Source organism: Canis aureus, chromosome 16 (assembly GCF_053574225.1).
Source record: "Canis aureus isolate CA01 chromosome 16, VMU_Caureus_v.1.0, whole genome shotgun sequence".
Classification (NCBI taxonomy): domain Eukaryota; kingdom Metazoa; phylum Chordata; class Mammalia; order Carnivora; family Canidae; genus Canis; species Canis aureus.
The window spans coordinates 2,536,820-2,552,843 of NC_135626.1; the positions used below are offsets into that span (position 1 = coordinate 2,536,820).

The following is a 16,024-nucleotide window of genomic DNA, read 5'->3' on the forward strand; positions in this document are numbered from 1 at the left end:
AAAACCAAAAAAAAAAAAAAAACACCCAACCGAAACCCTCTAATATAACTGACCCCTTGTCAGGTCAACTCAACATTTCGAAACCCACTACTCTGCTAATATATAGCAAATAAGCACCTTTGCTGATAAAAATAAAGTGGGAGATTTATCACAATACAATTTTTTTATGCCTTCATTTCTATCACTGCTGAGTACTATGAATAGTAAAGGTGAAGTTATCAAACTGTATCAATAAAAGGATCTGGGAAGGACTAAAGTTGCTTTTGACACCTCTTTACCTACTCGCTCGATAAATACTGGTTGAACGCCTCCTCCGCAGCAGTTACCATGCTAGGTGTAAGGAAAGAGGAAGGAAGCAGCACAGTTCCTGCCCTCGGAGGACTTCCAGGCTAATAGCAAGGAGAGAAACAACAAAATGAAAATGGCCAGACCACTGAAGGCAGTGTCAGGGTCACAACCGGGTGAGGAATTTTAAAGACTGTAAGGTCTTTTAAACTCACATGGTTAGCTGGCAGTTTCCTCTGCAACCTTGAACCAGAGCTTTTACCTGAGGCAAGTCATTGGCTCGGATAACTTGAAACAGCAGACGCCTGTCTTAGCCGTTCATGAATCCCAGCTGGGTTTCACTGTTCTGCTTTTTGGCCTATAATCTCCCAATGAGCATTTGCCCTTTGCTCCATCTTCGTGTCGACTGTGTACTTAATGGGGGTGTTTGCTCTGTTGACTCTGCCCCAACGCTGTATATTACTTGAGAAGTGTAGTAGTTATCTTCCTCCATTATCTCAAAAAAATGTTCAGCACTTTCCAGATTGGAAGAAGAGAAAGTCCCCTCCATTTCCCAGGTGGTTTTCGATGACTCAGATTTTGCTTTAGCACAGGGTTATCCTGTCTCAACTCAACAAACACATACTGAACATGAGTTGAAGAACAGAGATGATTTTATGGCCTCTGCCCTCAAAGATCTCCCTCTATCAAGGGCAACTGAGGGAGATACCGCCAAAAATAGCCATCAAACAATGGGATACATGTATACGATGGAAGACAAGAACACAAATAAATGAAGCAACTGAGGGCACTGCCGGCTGACGCCAGCAGCAAGAAGGAGTCCATGACAAGCAAGTACATCCTGTATTCAAACAATAGCAAGAAGGGCTGTGGTGGAGCAGGATGCAGCCCCACATTTCCCAAAGTTTAAAACTGATACTCCTGGGCATGCACAACATTGGTGATACATGAATACATTTGTTCTCCACATGAACAGTATGCACTCATGTTCTTGTAGCTCAGGAAAAAACAACCAATGCATCACACCCAGGATTTCATAGATATAAACTATATTTAAAAACTAAATTAGGGGGATCCCTGGGTGGCTCAGCGGTTTCGCGCCTGCCTTTGGCCCAGGGCGCAATCCTGGAGTCCCGGGATCGAGTCCCGAGTCTGGCTCCCGGCGTGGAGCCTGCTTCTCCCTCTGCCTGTGTCTCTGCCTCTCTCTCTCTCTATGTCTATCATAAATAAATAAATCTTTAAAAAAAACATAAATAAAAATAAAAATTAAATTAAAGGGGCAGCTCTGGTGGCTCGGCAGTTTAGCGCCGCCTTCAGCCCAGGGCGTGATCCTGGAGACCTAGGATCAAGTCCCACGTCGGGCTCCCTGCATGGAGCCTGCTTCTCCCTCTGCCTGTGTCTCTGCCTCTCTCTCTCTCTCTCTCTCTCTCTCGCTTCTCCCTCTGCCTGTGTCTCTGCATCTCTCTCTCTCTCTCTCTCTCTCTCTCTTTCTCTCTCTCATGAATAAATAAATAAAATCTTTAAAAAAAAACACTAATTTTAACCTAAAATGCTGAACTAAAGCGTTTGTAGGGAAGAGAAAGGGAACAGACAAGAAATGAATTACAAATGCCAAGATCTATCTAACTGTACAGTTAAGATCTGTGCATTTTATTACATGTACATGATATCACAATCTGTAAAATAGTGAATTAAACAATTTTTTTTCAAGAAAAATAATACAGGAGTCAGTATGGCAGAAACCTTAAATGTGTTGTGTAAATGACAAGTTCAAGAAACAATGCTATCCTAGCCCTGCCCAATGGAAATATATGAGTCACATACATAGTTTTAAATTTTCTAGTACCTACACTTGAAAAAGTAAAAATAGGGGTGGCCTGGTTACTCAGTCAGTTAAGTGTCTGACTCATGGATTCAACTCAGGTTGTTATCTCGGGGTCGTGAAATCAAGCCCCACATTGGGCTCCTTGCTCAGTGCAGTGTCTGCTAGAGATTCTCTCTCCTCTCCCTCTGCTGCTCCCCCTGCATACGCTTATTCTCTATCACAAGTGAATAGATCTTTAATAAATAAATAAATAAACGGAGGGGATAGGGTAACTAGGTGACAGGCACTAAGGAGGGCACTTGCTGGAATTAGCACTGGGTGTTATACTAAATGCTGGCAAATCGAATTTAAATAATACTTAAAAATAAATAAATAAATTATAATAATGTTATTTAACCCAACGTGCTTAAAGTAGCATTGCTTCAATATGCAATGAATACACATATTATTAATGAAATATATATATTATTTTTTTAAAGATGTATTTATTTTAGAGAGAGAGCATGTGCAAGTGTAGACACTGTGCGGGGGCGGGGGGTGGCAGGTAGGGACAGAAGGAGAAGGAGAAAGAATCCCAAGCCGACTCCCCACTGAGCGTGGAGCCCAACACATGGCTCAATCTCACAACTGTGAGACCATGACCTGAGCCAAAACCAAGAGTCAGACACTTAACCAAATGAGCCACCCAGGTGCCACAATGAAATATATTTTTTTAATTTTTTGTACTAAGTCTTTAAAACCTGGCATGCATTTTCTATTTATTTACAGTGCTCTCATGTCAGACTAGACACATTCAAATGCTCAATAGCTACATGTGGTTGCTGGCTACCATGCTGGACTATGTAGCTAAAGATAATGAGAACACAGTACAGGTTTCTAAAGGAGATAGGGGCTTTCATTCCATAAATACTGCAGTCTAGGGCCAGTACTTCCAAGGCACAAGTTTACATAAAGACAAACAGATCGAAAGACAGAAAGGCGAGGGGGTGGCGGTGGGGCGGGACTATGAACTCTAATTGATTTAACAAAAAAGCCAAGAGTTTGTTCACTGAGTCTGAACTAAAAATTACTGTTTGGTGAAGAATACCTAATTATGATAGCCTAAAATCTCCCCTTTCCTATGCAGTTCTGTGTGAAGTGCGCAGCGGCTACTATCCTGGCAATCCACATAAGACTGGAGAGGCAGCAATGCTCTCCTGGGTGAGACATGTCCAAAATCCTTTCTCACACTGGAAGGAAATAAGCAGTATCAAAAGAGGCAAGAAAGAAAAGTCTTAGAGGGCTTCTTGTCACAGAAAGACAGCAAGTCAGCCTGGAAAGAAGGAAAATAAAGTTGGGAAATCTGAAACCAAAACGTCTCCACAAGTTCTATGCAAATACAGTACTGGAAAGGACACCTCGCCAAATTCTTTTACAACAAAGAAGTCACTAGAACTCATCCTCTCAGCTTCTCCAGCCAGTCTCAGCCTCCCAATGAAAGCGCATCATTTAATATTCCCCAAAAGACAGCAAGATGGCCAGGTGTTAGTTGCATGGTCTTTACAATAAATTCTGTTGTTATCTACTAACGTCCCTTTAGATTTTTTAAAGAATTCTCTCCCGTCAGTTGTTACACTATTATTTGCCTTCTATGCACACTTAAAGTCACTTCACTGGAGAGGGAGGTACTACATTCTCTATAATAGTGATTTTGCACATGGTCAGTCTGTGCCAAGTTTCAACCACTTCCGTGACCAAAACCAGTCACCTGAAATTGTAAAATTAATTAGTAGATCAACTGAAATGGGAATTTGGTCAGGCTGTTTCAAGGTCTCACAGATAATACAAAACTCAAGTGGTCTGAGTTGCACATAAAATCCATCTAAAGAACACATTCTTCAGACTGATATCACACATTTTACTGAAGACATAATCACATTTCCCTTTACTTCCTCAAATCACATCAATATTAAATTCATGGCCTTTGAATCACTTTAAATCCAAACTCTGAATAATATAAAATTACTTTAGCAGAGTGTTAAGTCACTTCTAATATACCTCATGCTTTCAACTTTTTCAGCAATTCTCATTCTTCTCTAACATATGGAGGTTCCAATCAATTGGCAATAGACAAAGCTTTCAAGAAAATCTGAGAAGACTAATGTGGTTTAAAGGAGGGCTTGACATTACTGAGATGATTTTCTAAAACAAAAATTGTCAGTCCTTCTCCCCATACCTTAGTTAGTTCTACTGGGTTTGTAAAGCCTCGGGAACTCCTCTCCTTTAGTGTAAACACTGGGAGATCTTTTTTTCTTTTTCTTTTTAAGTGACCTGGTACATCTTATTTTTTCTCTGCACTTAAAAACCCCAAACAGAAAATAATGCTGATACGAGAATAAATTTTCACACTGAGAAATGAGAACAGAATCCTAATCTCATTTACAGTTGATACCTGGACCTGTTTACTATTCTCAATTGGAGAAAGACACTATTATTTTTACTATAAAACACCTAGCTAAATCCTATCTTTAGTCATATATTTTAACTCTGGCGTATGTCCAAGAAAGGAGAGAAATCGAGCCATCAGTGACCAAGTCACTTACGTGTGCTAACCTCATGTACCAAGGGCACAGAGGCTTCTGGCAGGAGACCCCTGTCCTGGTCGGGCAACATCCACAGCCCAACATCCTCTGGCTCTCAGGGCACGTGGCCCAAACCTAAAGGGCAGAGAGAGCTTCAGAGTTCCAATGACAGCTGGTGCTCCAATGACAATGAGCTAGTGGAAGAACAAAAATTTTTAAATATGCAATCTCCTCCAAAGATGATTAGGCATAAAGCATTGTCAAAAAGTAGTTCCCAGAGACTGGTACCTAAACAAAACAATACTGCAAAGCCAGAAACAGCAGATGCCTACATATTAAAGAATAGGGTAAACCACTCATAAATAGCCTATTAATTGTTGAAAACCAGTTACTACACCCCAACACAAAATTAACTATCAAAAAAAACAAGAGCAGATAATGAAGGCTGACTTCAGGACCTCTGTGCCCACAAGCTGGCTGAGCAGCAGGGATAAAGCACAGCAGAGGAATGATGTGGTACCATGAAGTATCCGAGAATACTGAACACTCCTTTGAAAGTGACAATGGAAGATCTGTGGGTTTGTTCTTGGAGATTTAGAGGGTGGGAAGGATGCTTAATGGCGGAGGGGTGAGATGCAGGGGAGCACATCAATCACTCAAGCAGACAGGTGGGATGCCATTCAGAAGGTACCACTCTCCCCTACCACCAAAAAAATACAATAAAGAATCTCTTATAAATATATTTGAGACATTAGATCTGTCGCCCTCTGAGAATAGTCCACTACACACACAATCCTGTCCCCATCTTCTGCCAGATGCAGAATCCATAGGGATTTTTTAGGCTGTCCCCATTTTCAGACCAGGTCTGTGTGACATGCAAAGACATACATCGTTTCTCCATTCTCAATGAAAAACAAAAAATTGCGTCATTTTCAGATACTGTGACACAGAAAGCTTAGTGCACAAGAAAACATTCCACGTTGCAGCAGCATCCATGGCCAAGAATATTCCCAGACAGCCCAAAGGCCAGAGCAAAATGCTGAACAGTTGGGGGAGGGCATAGCAGGGCCACTTCAAAATGAAGCTTTCCCAACCAACTGGTCTTCTTAGCAAACACAGTTATCTGTGCCAAAGAGCATTTCAACCAACAACAGTGCTGTACAAACTTTGGAGGAATTGGCAATCAATTTGTAAATGTCCGACATACAGCTGGAAAAACACGTGACAAGAGAATAAAACTGCAGAGACTTACATACCTCCATATCTGGCCTAAACTTATCTTCAAACACAGCCATTGCTGCCAAGGAACCAGAACCTGAAAGAAAAAGACGCATTTTTAGTGTATCTACCAACTCCCAGCTTCTACATCTCAAGTTTACTTCCGGGCAGCAAAAATGGCAAAACACATCCAATGTCCCACTCAAGCAGAGTGTAAATATTAATCCTTTTAGGGCCACATAAACCAGGTAAACAATGCTTCTCAAAAGCCTGAAGTCACACTTACCACTGTCTCAGGTAAACTTGCAACTGGCCCTACTTTCACTCCTGACAGGCGTTATTGTAAATTATTCACAATAAAATGCTGAAGCATGAAAATGAGGTGATGGAGAATTTGTATTTTTTCAAAAAGTGAATGCCACGTAATTTCATACATGCTATGCCGTGAGTCTGGTGCTCCACAACTGTGCCTTGGCAGGCTGCTGGGTATAGCGCTAAATACCAAGCCAGCGAGAAAGAATAGATTGCTTTAATGAGCTGGCCCTGGTCGAGTCACCTTGACTCACGGGAAAGCGACTACAGCACCAGCAATGGTAATAGGACTGCGTGCAAGCTGCAGCCACCGGGTTATTCCGGCTTCAACTGTAAAACACTTTATTATGTGGCATTTATTTGGAGCTATTATTTTTAGTTCGTACTTTGAAGAGTAACAGCTGAGTAGACAAAATGACAGACAAAGAAACAAAATTTATTATCACAATAGCAAATGGCTGAAAGGTTACGCTGCATAGATATTAACAGACAGCAGATTTCTCCCTACAAAAGTAGGATATAAAGGCGTTACAAATAAGTGTGGGCTCCCTTTGAATGGATGTAAAAGGCAGCTCAGCACTATTTGAAAATTTAAACTTGCTTTGTTCAGAAACCAGAGAATCTTTAGAAAACCATCATCTTGTCTTTACAGGGTCCTGGCAATATTTCAGGATACTCTACTTTTGGAGAGAGGATAGAGTTGCCCACAATTTTTTACTCCAATTAGAAGATTTTTTTGGCATTTATTACTTTTTAACTTGTTTTGCATAACACTATCTATTTAGCTAGGTCACAGGGAAAACCATATTTTCTATTTAAAATGATTTGTGTACATCGCTTGACCACCTCAATGGTTTTAGCAAAGGAAAAAGGCAGCGATTAAACAGTTTCAAATGAGGTGTCCTGCTGATTTTATCAAGTCTGCTGAATGTATAATGAAAAAGGAGAAGCTGACAGCCACACTGCATTGAGAAAATACAGACTACCTTATCTGAACCATTTAAGGAGGTCCAATTATAGATCAAATTTAAAGGGTAGAAACAGCAGATTTACAGACACAAATCAATGAACATGGTAATCCCGATGAATATGACAGATACTCCTGTTATGGAATATTGCTGTGGTTGAGGATCATTACCTTCACAGCACCAGATACATCACATCTAAAGCAGTGGGAAGCGTCAAGTATAGACTGGTATTACAAGCAATGACTATTCATTTAGGCTTGGGAGCAAAAGGCAGCTCCATTTTCCCCTCTTACCATTTTTTCTCCTTTAAAAAAAAAGAAAAGAAAATCTAAAGAGATATTAAAATATCTCTTTTGGTAAGGAGATAGATATTAAACAGCCATAAAACCAGTGCACCCCAAAAAAACCGGCATATAAGCAAGAACAAATTCACCAAAGCCAAACCTCTCAATTTCGTTAATAAATGTGTCCTCGAAAATCTGAAAATAAGAGTCAAAGTCCAAAAAAAAAAAAAAAGAGTCAAAGTCCACCAACATTTTATGAGTCACACATTTACTCTGAGATTCAGGGATCAAGAGGGGAAAGTAAGCCAAGTTTCTGCTCTAAGGCACAGGTGAGAACTAATCTTAGTTTAAAAAAAAAAAAAAAAAGCTGGTTTGGTGTGGAAAACAAAGGACAGCTGTCATGAAGAAACAAGAAAACTGCAAATACGGAAAGCTCAGGAAAAAATACTTCTAGATAGAAAATGCTCCTGCAGAGCACCCAACAGCAGGCTTGCCTTATCCATTGTGGTCCAAGAATTTCCCTCCAAAAAGTAAAGGGTAAATGTACCAAAGGTCTGAAATAAATGTTAAAACAAGACAGGGGAGGGCAGGTAACCAAAGAGCTAATAGCTAATAAATTATTTTAAAAGAAAAAAAACCAAGCTTACCAAAAAAAAGACATTTTTCCTTGAAAGTTATTAGCCCTGTTTTAACTCTGAGGACATCTTTTCTTTGGCAGTGCACGATAAAGTTAATTTTACTATTTTTCCTGGGCACATATACTTCCTTCTGCTTAGCTTCATCTAATATTTTAAGAAGTGAAAAATATTTTCCTCCCAATATAGTAAATCTTCCCTTATCAAAACAAATTTTTCTTTCCTGCTTAGAAATAATGCTTACAGACAAAACTTCTGTAAGTGGAAATTATGTACTAAATCTAAACTCTTGAAACAAAAAGTGTCTCTCCAGTGTGGGGATGCTTCTCACACTATCAGAGACTAATTTTTTTCTTTAGGAGCTGGAAGGTGCAGGCCAGGTAAACATAGAAAGAACACTGGAGTCTATTGTGGACATGTAATACATTGTATTTCTGCTTCCCCTTTCCAACACACACTCCAACCTATACAGCACGGACAGAGTGTCGAGAACTTTTTCTGGAAAGCACAAGCCTGCTAAACTGCCTCATTCTCCTGCTCTTGAGATCAAAGATAAGCAGACTCCAAATACACTTGAAAAGAAAGGGAAATTCAACATTAATAACAATTTCTAAATCACTTGCAAATTAGCTCCTGCTCCCAGCTTTTTAGGAAAGGAGGACTCTGGCGCCCCCTTTTCAGAAATACGTGGAAGTGCTAGGAGATAGAGTAGCACTGGTTTGTCAACAGGTTTCCAGGAAACCCTGAACGTGTGTCTACTTAGAACGCTAAAGTCAGAATTTCAAATATGACTACAACTACCCAAAGTGGCAAGAGAACAAGATGCAAATCCTCACATAATTTAAAGGCAATGCAACTGGGGAAAAAGAAAAAAGATGGTAAACTCAATGAGACCAATAGTCTTTAATAACTGTATTCAGGTTTTCTAGATTTTGTTTCAGTGCCATTTAAAACTGTATAGAGTATATCAGTTGACTAATACCACGCTAGTATAGCAGCCATGAGACCTACAAAATGTTTAGATATTATATCCCATTTTTAAGCCACAATAATGCCCTGAGACTTTCCATGATTTCAGCATCAACCAACCCAGCCTGACACATTCAAAAAAAAAGTTTTCTGAGGGAATATTTACCCTGATCCTTTATTCCAAAAACAAAGTCACCTTAGACAACAGAACTTCTTGGCTTCCCATAAAGGAATAAATGAACAGAAAAGCCAGGGGACAGTGAACAAGGACCTCTGCTTCAGATGGCAGGCATGTCAGGTGAAGGAAATGATATCAGAGGGAATATGCTTTCCACAAATGCAGGACGAGCTCTAGGAACAAAGGGTGTGGAGGCCTGCCCTCAAAGAGCTTATCTAATGGCGGGAGGAGAAGGCAGTCAAAGAGGAAAAAACCAGGGCATTTTACTGAGGACCCACCACGTGCCACCCATCACGTTAGGCCATTTAGTCATCCCACTGAAGTGATATAGCTTCTTGTCTAGCCTTACAGAACTAAGAAGTACAGGGCAGGAGTCCTGTCTCAGGTGTGACTAGAGACACTCTCTCATACCACAATAGTTCAGAGCAGACATGCATGACCTTCCATGACTTGACCCCCTCCTCACAATTGACACCTAACACAAAACTGGCAATTTCCTAAATTACACCATTTCAAGCCAACCCCACCCTCTGCCCCACTGACAGTCCACAGAACTCCTAGCCAGCTTCAAACCCCAGCTGAGAGGTTACTTCTTCCCACAAGACTTCCCTGAACAACCCCTCACCACAGGTTTATCACTCTTCTCTCCACAACATGTCCATATTTTCATATCTGCAGTCTGAGGCACACAGTGAGCACGAAATAGAAGTGCTGAATTAAGCTGGGCTGATCTCAGGACAACTGTCCCAATGATGGAGTTGGGGAAAACTCTGAGCTGGCCCTTAAGAAGTGATGATAGCGGTAAATGCCTTGATAAAGCGGAAAAGAACATTTATGGCCTAATTTAACATCCTGGGATGAATATAAGACAAACTCAAGTGTGAAGCCAAGTTCAATGTTCAAAAGGAAAAAAAGGCTTTAAACCCACAAAACCATGTCATACTCTATGTCGTAGTCTGGTCCAAACTTCTGTGATACCACAGGAGTAAAATGCCCTCCATGGGTTCTTGCATTTTACTGCCACCACCTCATTTCATCAGTAGTTTTCATGTAGCTGATCCTTAGCAACCTCCACCAAGTCTGCCTTTTTCAGCCCACCCACAGTGGCTGAGTAGCTAGTGTTGCTTCCAGACAAAGTTCTTTAAAACAGAAAAAAGAGGTGCAATCAGTGACCACTATTTAAAAAGCTGGTGCAAAAAAAAATAATAAATAAATAAATAGAAAGAAGAAAGAAAGAAAGAAAGAAAGAAAGAAAGAAAGAAAGAAAGAAAGAAAGAAAGAAAGAAAGAAAGAAAGAGAAAGAAAGAAAGAAAGAAAGAAAGAAAGAAAGAAAGATAGATAGATAGATAGATAGATAGATGATGGTGTAAGACACAGTAGTGGCTACTTGGCTAATCTACAGGGTCACCTCCTATACCCACTGTCCTTCCTGAGCTCACTGTCTACCTCCTCCCTGCCCAACCACTCCGGACTCCCAACCTGGGCTGTGGAGAGAGACAGGGATGAGGGAAGGATATACAACTCAACCCTCTTGCACCCGAGGGGGCCAGGAACTGCTCTGCACTCCCCGATCCACTGCAGCCACCAGGTGGATACCACTTCACCCCAGCTACTCCTGTTTGGTGGCCATTAAAAGAATTCCTCCCACAAGAGATGCCCTCTGGAGTCCTAAAAAGCAGGTCTGCTCCCCATCTCTGACTGTCAGGGCCTGACTCACTTCAAGATGACAGTGGGGGCCATCCACACTGCTAAGTTCCAGGAGAAGGGGGTCCCAGGCAAAAATGCCACAAGGGGCCACAGCTCCAGCCAATCTTTTATTTTTTTTTTAAGATTTTATTTATTTATTAGAGAGAGAGAGAAAGAGAGAGGCAGAGACACAGGCAGAGGGAGAAGCAGGATCCATGTAGGGAGCCCGATGTGGGACTCCATCCTGGGTCCCCAGGATCATGCCCTGGGCCAAACCGCCAAGCCACCAGGGCTGCCCTCCAGCCAATCTTTTAAAATGAAGTATCTGCTCTTATTAATAGCAGGCCACTGGCTTAAGGGGAGGAGGGGGAAGACCAACTCCTGTAAACAGCATAAAATATAAGCCCTGACAGCCCACGTGGCTCAGCAGTTTAGCACCACCTTCAGCTCAGGGCATGATCTTGGAGACCCGGGATCGAGTCCCACATCGGGCTCCCTGCGTGGAGCCTGCTTCTCCCTCTGCCTGTGTCTCTGCCTCTCTCTCTCTCTCTGTGTCTCCCATGAATAAATAAATAGAACCTTTAAAAAAAAAAAAAGGCATAATAGGGAACACCTGGGTAGCTCAGCGGTTGCATAGTCTGCCTTTGGCTCAGGGCGTGATCCCTGTCCTGGGATCAAGTCCCACATCTGACTCCCTACATGGAGCCTGCTTCTCTCTCTGCCTGTGTATCTTTGCCTCTCTCTCTCTCTCTGTGTGTATCATGAATAAATAAAATAAAATCTTTTTTAAAAATTTTTAAAAAGAAAGCATAATGGTATATACATCCCCACCAGCAATTCCACTGCTAGGGAGCCATTTTAAAGAAATAAATGGGTAAGTACCCAAATTATGTATATAAAAAGATCACTGTTTAGATTAGCAAAACAAAAAGCCTAAAGGTAAAGGTAAAACACCACCAAACAGACATCAGAAAAAATAAACAATATTATATATACAGTCATTAAACATGACAATACTTTTTTTGGCACTGAGAAGTTGTCCATGTTAAAATATTCAATAGGGGAAAACATGTTCCAAAGCAATATTAACACCTAAGCTTAGAGGACAGATTCTACAAATCTGGAAAAATACAAGTCAAAATATTATGCTTCTATCTGGATGGTACTATTTTGTTTACTCACATTTTCTTATTTTTCTTCAAAAGACCATGTATTACCTGCACTTTCTTAAAGCATATGCTTGGAGAAAATAAGAATTTGACACGGTACAGGATGAAAAAACTAAAAAGAAAAAGCAAGAAGCCCAAGATCTTGCCAGCCGTCACAAGTCGTGCTGCTAAAAGCAGCAGCATGCAGCTTACTCCTGAAATTTCTATACAGGGGCCTGAAGGTCAATCCATGCATGAGTCAATAGTTCCAAGGAACGACAGCAATCAATCATCACAAACAAATATACACACCATGTCTCTCCACCACGAGGGCTTCCTTAGGATTATCTTAAAGGTAAAAGCATCTTAATAATGAAGTCCTTTGAGCAGATCAGCCTCAAGCCAGATCCTCAAACCAGATTATGCAGAAGTCTGTGCTGTGGCACTCAAATTACTAAGCAGACCACAACAAATACAGACACATGGTGTTTAAGAAATGTCAAAGCACAGTCCCGTCGGTTTTGTCTGCTCTTCAGACATGGCAGGTCTGAGTAGTCCCATCTTACAAAGAGGAGACAATCTCAGAGGTAAGCAACTTGCCCAGATCACATAATCAATAATTAACAAATCTGAGATTTTGAACCCAGATCATTCTGAATTTAAAGCATCTGATGTTCCTTCCATTCTGTGTTCCCTCTTAAGTAGCAAAGTCAAATGCTTGAGATCAAGATTAACAAGTAAGCATGGAAACAGCTGTATTTTCCTTAGCTCACCACCCCAAAAAGAACATGCTTTCCAAACTGCTTTTTCTTCAAACATCAGCAGAATGAATAGCACACATCCAGGTATGGTTAATTTGTGTTGTTTCGCTCAGAAATTTAAATGAGCCTGGGATTTTAGTTAAATGTTCTAAATAATTAAACAGATGTCATTCACTGTTTAGCAATGCCATTCAAGTATGTTCTGAGTATTTACTTTAAAATAGTCCCATTCAAAAAAAATTTTAATTTAAAAGAAAACTGAAATTAGCCTCCATTTTCCAAAACCCCTGAAGGCATTTCTGACCTTAGCTTATCAGTACTAGGAGTCCAGTTTGAATTTAACTTTTTCGGAGAGAACAACCCAACTTGGGACAAAATCTGAAATGTATTTTACCAAGATATCACTTTTACCTGTTCCATATATTCAAAAACACCTGCATTAAAATGACTTGAGAAGAGCTTTTTAAAAAACAGGAAATGGAAAAATAAATAAAAATTAAAAAAAAAAAAAAAAAAAAAAAAAAAAAAAAAAACAGGAAACGGGATGCCTGGGTGGCTCAGCGGTTGAGTGTCTGCTCAGGGCGTGATCCTCGAATCCCAAATCAGGCTCCCTGCATGGAGCCTGCTTCTCCTCCCTCTACCTATGTCTCTGCCTCTCTCTCGTCTCTCATAAATAAATAAAATCTTAAAAATAAAAAATAAAAAAAACAGGAAACAGTATTTTTATAGTGTTCACTCAAGTACTAAATCAAACTTTACAATTCTAGAACCTATGTTTTTAAAAACACTGAAGAAACAAAAGACTAAAACCATTTTCTAAACCCACTGCTCTAAGTCAAACTCCTAGAAGGAACTGAAAGCCGGCAGGTAGAAAGCTGCCTTTTCTAATAAGGTCTATGCTCACAAACTCCCAAATTAGAAAAGGGGAAAGCATTTATTGGGAGCCTTTTCAGTCCCAGGCCCTGAACTTAAGTGATATAGGTATTTCCTAATTTTACCGACAAAGAAACAGAGGCTCAGCTAGTGAAGGCAGTACAGTCAGTAAGAAGTGAAGCCAAGACCCAAACCTAGGTCTGGTGGCTCTACACTTTAGAAGGGCAACTTCCCACTCATTCTCTCAAACCAACCATCCCAGGAGCCCAGCAGGCAGCAGGCTCTGGGAACACATGGCTGTGCAGGAGTGTGGTCCTTCTCCAGCACATCATGGGGACGCTCCGAGCCTGGCAAGGCTGCCAAGATGTTCCAGGAAGCACCACCACCCCAAGCACAACATGATTGTCCCCAGAAAGCTGCAGTACAGCAGCCCGCTGCCCTAGCCTTAGCTGCCTCCCTGTTACAACGGGGGTGATGACAGAATGGATCTTCCTCATTGGGTGGCTGGGAAACTTGAAGGACATGACACATGGAGAGCAGAATGTCTGGCACAACAAAAGCTAGCAATTGTAATTACTCTAAGACAAAGTCCCCGTCCTCCAGGAGCTATTTTATATAATCATTCTCAACAAGTTTCAGGGCTGGCAGTTTTCATGGAAACAGAGGTCTTCAAAACATTTTTTTTTCAAAGTCAAGAAGTTCTGACAGGCAGCAGGAAATAGATTTTTTTTTAAGATTTTATTTATTTATTCATGAGACAGAGAGAGGCAGAGACACAGGCAGAGGGAGAAGCAGGCTCCATGCAGGGAGCCTGATGCGCAACTCGATCCCCAGCCTCCAGGATCATGATCCCAGGCCTCCAGGATCACGCCCTGGACCCAAGGCGGGCACTAAACTGCCAAGCCACCCAGGGATCCCCAGGAAATGAATTTCTATTGCTTTTCCCCAAATCAATTTAACCAGATATTTTCAGGAAAAAAGCTGCTCTTTCTGCTAAGGAGCGGTCCATTTTAAGTGCCCAAGGACCTGTTTGCCACCATGGCCTGCCAAGGGGTAAGATGTATGCAGCGAAAAGAGTAACACACAGAACATTCTAATCGATCAGTGTCAGCTCTACCTGACAGAGTGCTTACTCACACTTGCTCATTGTTAGTCAACTGGCCACTCATCCAGGGTAAAATTTGGTGCTTTCCACAGACCCATGGATTGGGATCATTTTTCACTCCGCTCCCGTCTATGAGGACTAGTCTCCTGGTGTTGGTACCTGCACTGGAGGCCAATGCTGCCAATGTATGAAGAGCTGATTTATGAATATAAAGCAAAGTTGGTGTCAGGGGACCACATTCAGCCACTAGAGAGTAGTGGAGCACCTCTCATTGCTCAGGGAGCTCAGACACTGATTTGAAATGGTTTAATTATATGCATGCATTTCATTGTAAGTCCTGGCCAAAAGCTTCAAGGCGGGGCAGGCCAAGCAATCAGACAATCTTGCATGGGTTGCTGAAATCCAGATTTGTCCTTTGTCAGCATAAACAGTTTAATTTGATGTTTTCACTCCTGAGTAAGCACTGAGTATTGCATTTAAACCCCTTGTGAGGTGGAAGAATGCTTCCTTTTCATCAGCAAATGTACCTCAATGTCAAAGATTCTACCTTTTATTCCCAATGAATAAAAAAAATTACTCTATTTAATATGCTTAGAAATAGACTTTTAGGGGCACCTGGTTGGCCTAGTTGCTTAAGCATCTGCCTTCTGCCTCAGATCATGATCTCAGGGTCCTAGGATCAAGCCTGCAGCACTGGGCTCCCTGGATTCTCTGCTCAGTAGGGAGTCTGCTTCTCCCTCTGCCCTCCCCGCCCAACCCCGCTCATGATCTCTAATAAGTAAATAAAATCTTAAAAAAAAAAAAAAAAAAAAAAGAGGGCAGCCCAGGTGGCTCAGCGGTTTAGCGCCACCTTCAGCCCAGGGCCTGATCCTGGAGACCTGGGATTGAGTCCTAGGTCAGGCTCCCTGCATGGAGCCTGCTTCTCCCTGTGTCTCTGACTCTCTCTCTCTCTCTCTCTGTGTGTCTCTCATGAATAAATAAAATCTTAAAAAAAAAAAAAAAAAAAAAAAGAAATAGATTTTTAAGCATCCAATGACATTTTCACTTAAAAACTAATTCCCCCCAAAATGCAGCTCCTTTTCTAAATATAGTCAAAAGGAAGTTAAGGGATCCCTGGGTGGTGCAGCGGTTTGGCACCTGCCTTTGGCCCAGGGCGCGATCCTGGAGACCCGGGATCAAATCCCACGTCGGGCTCCCGGTGCATGGAGCCTGCTTC

The 16,024-nt window shown here is 41.4% G+C and overlaps 1 protein-coding gene across 1 annotated transcript in view; it reads right to left on the reverse strand.

Annotated features, from left to right (window-relative positions):
- PSMB7 (proteasome 20S subunit beta 7) overlaps window positions 1-16,024 on the reverse strand; it is a 63,166-nt gene that overhangs the window by 24,330 nt on the left and 22,812 nt on the right. The window contains exon 6 of the mRNA XM_077850624.1: window positions 5,928-5,986. Within this exon, the coding sequence (XP_077706750.1) occupies window positions 5,928-5,986 (59 nt within the window). The remainder of the gene's footprint in view (window positions 1-5,927; window positions 5,987-16,024) is intronic.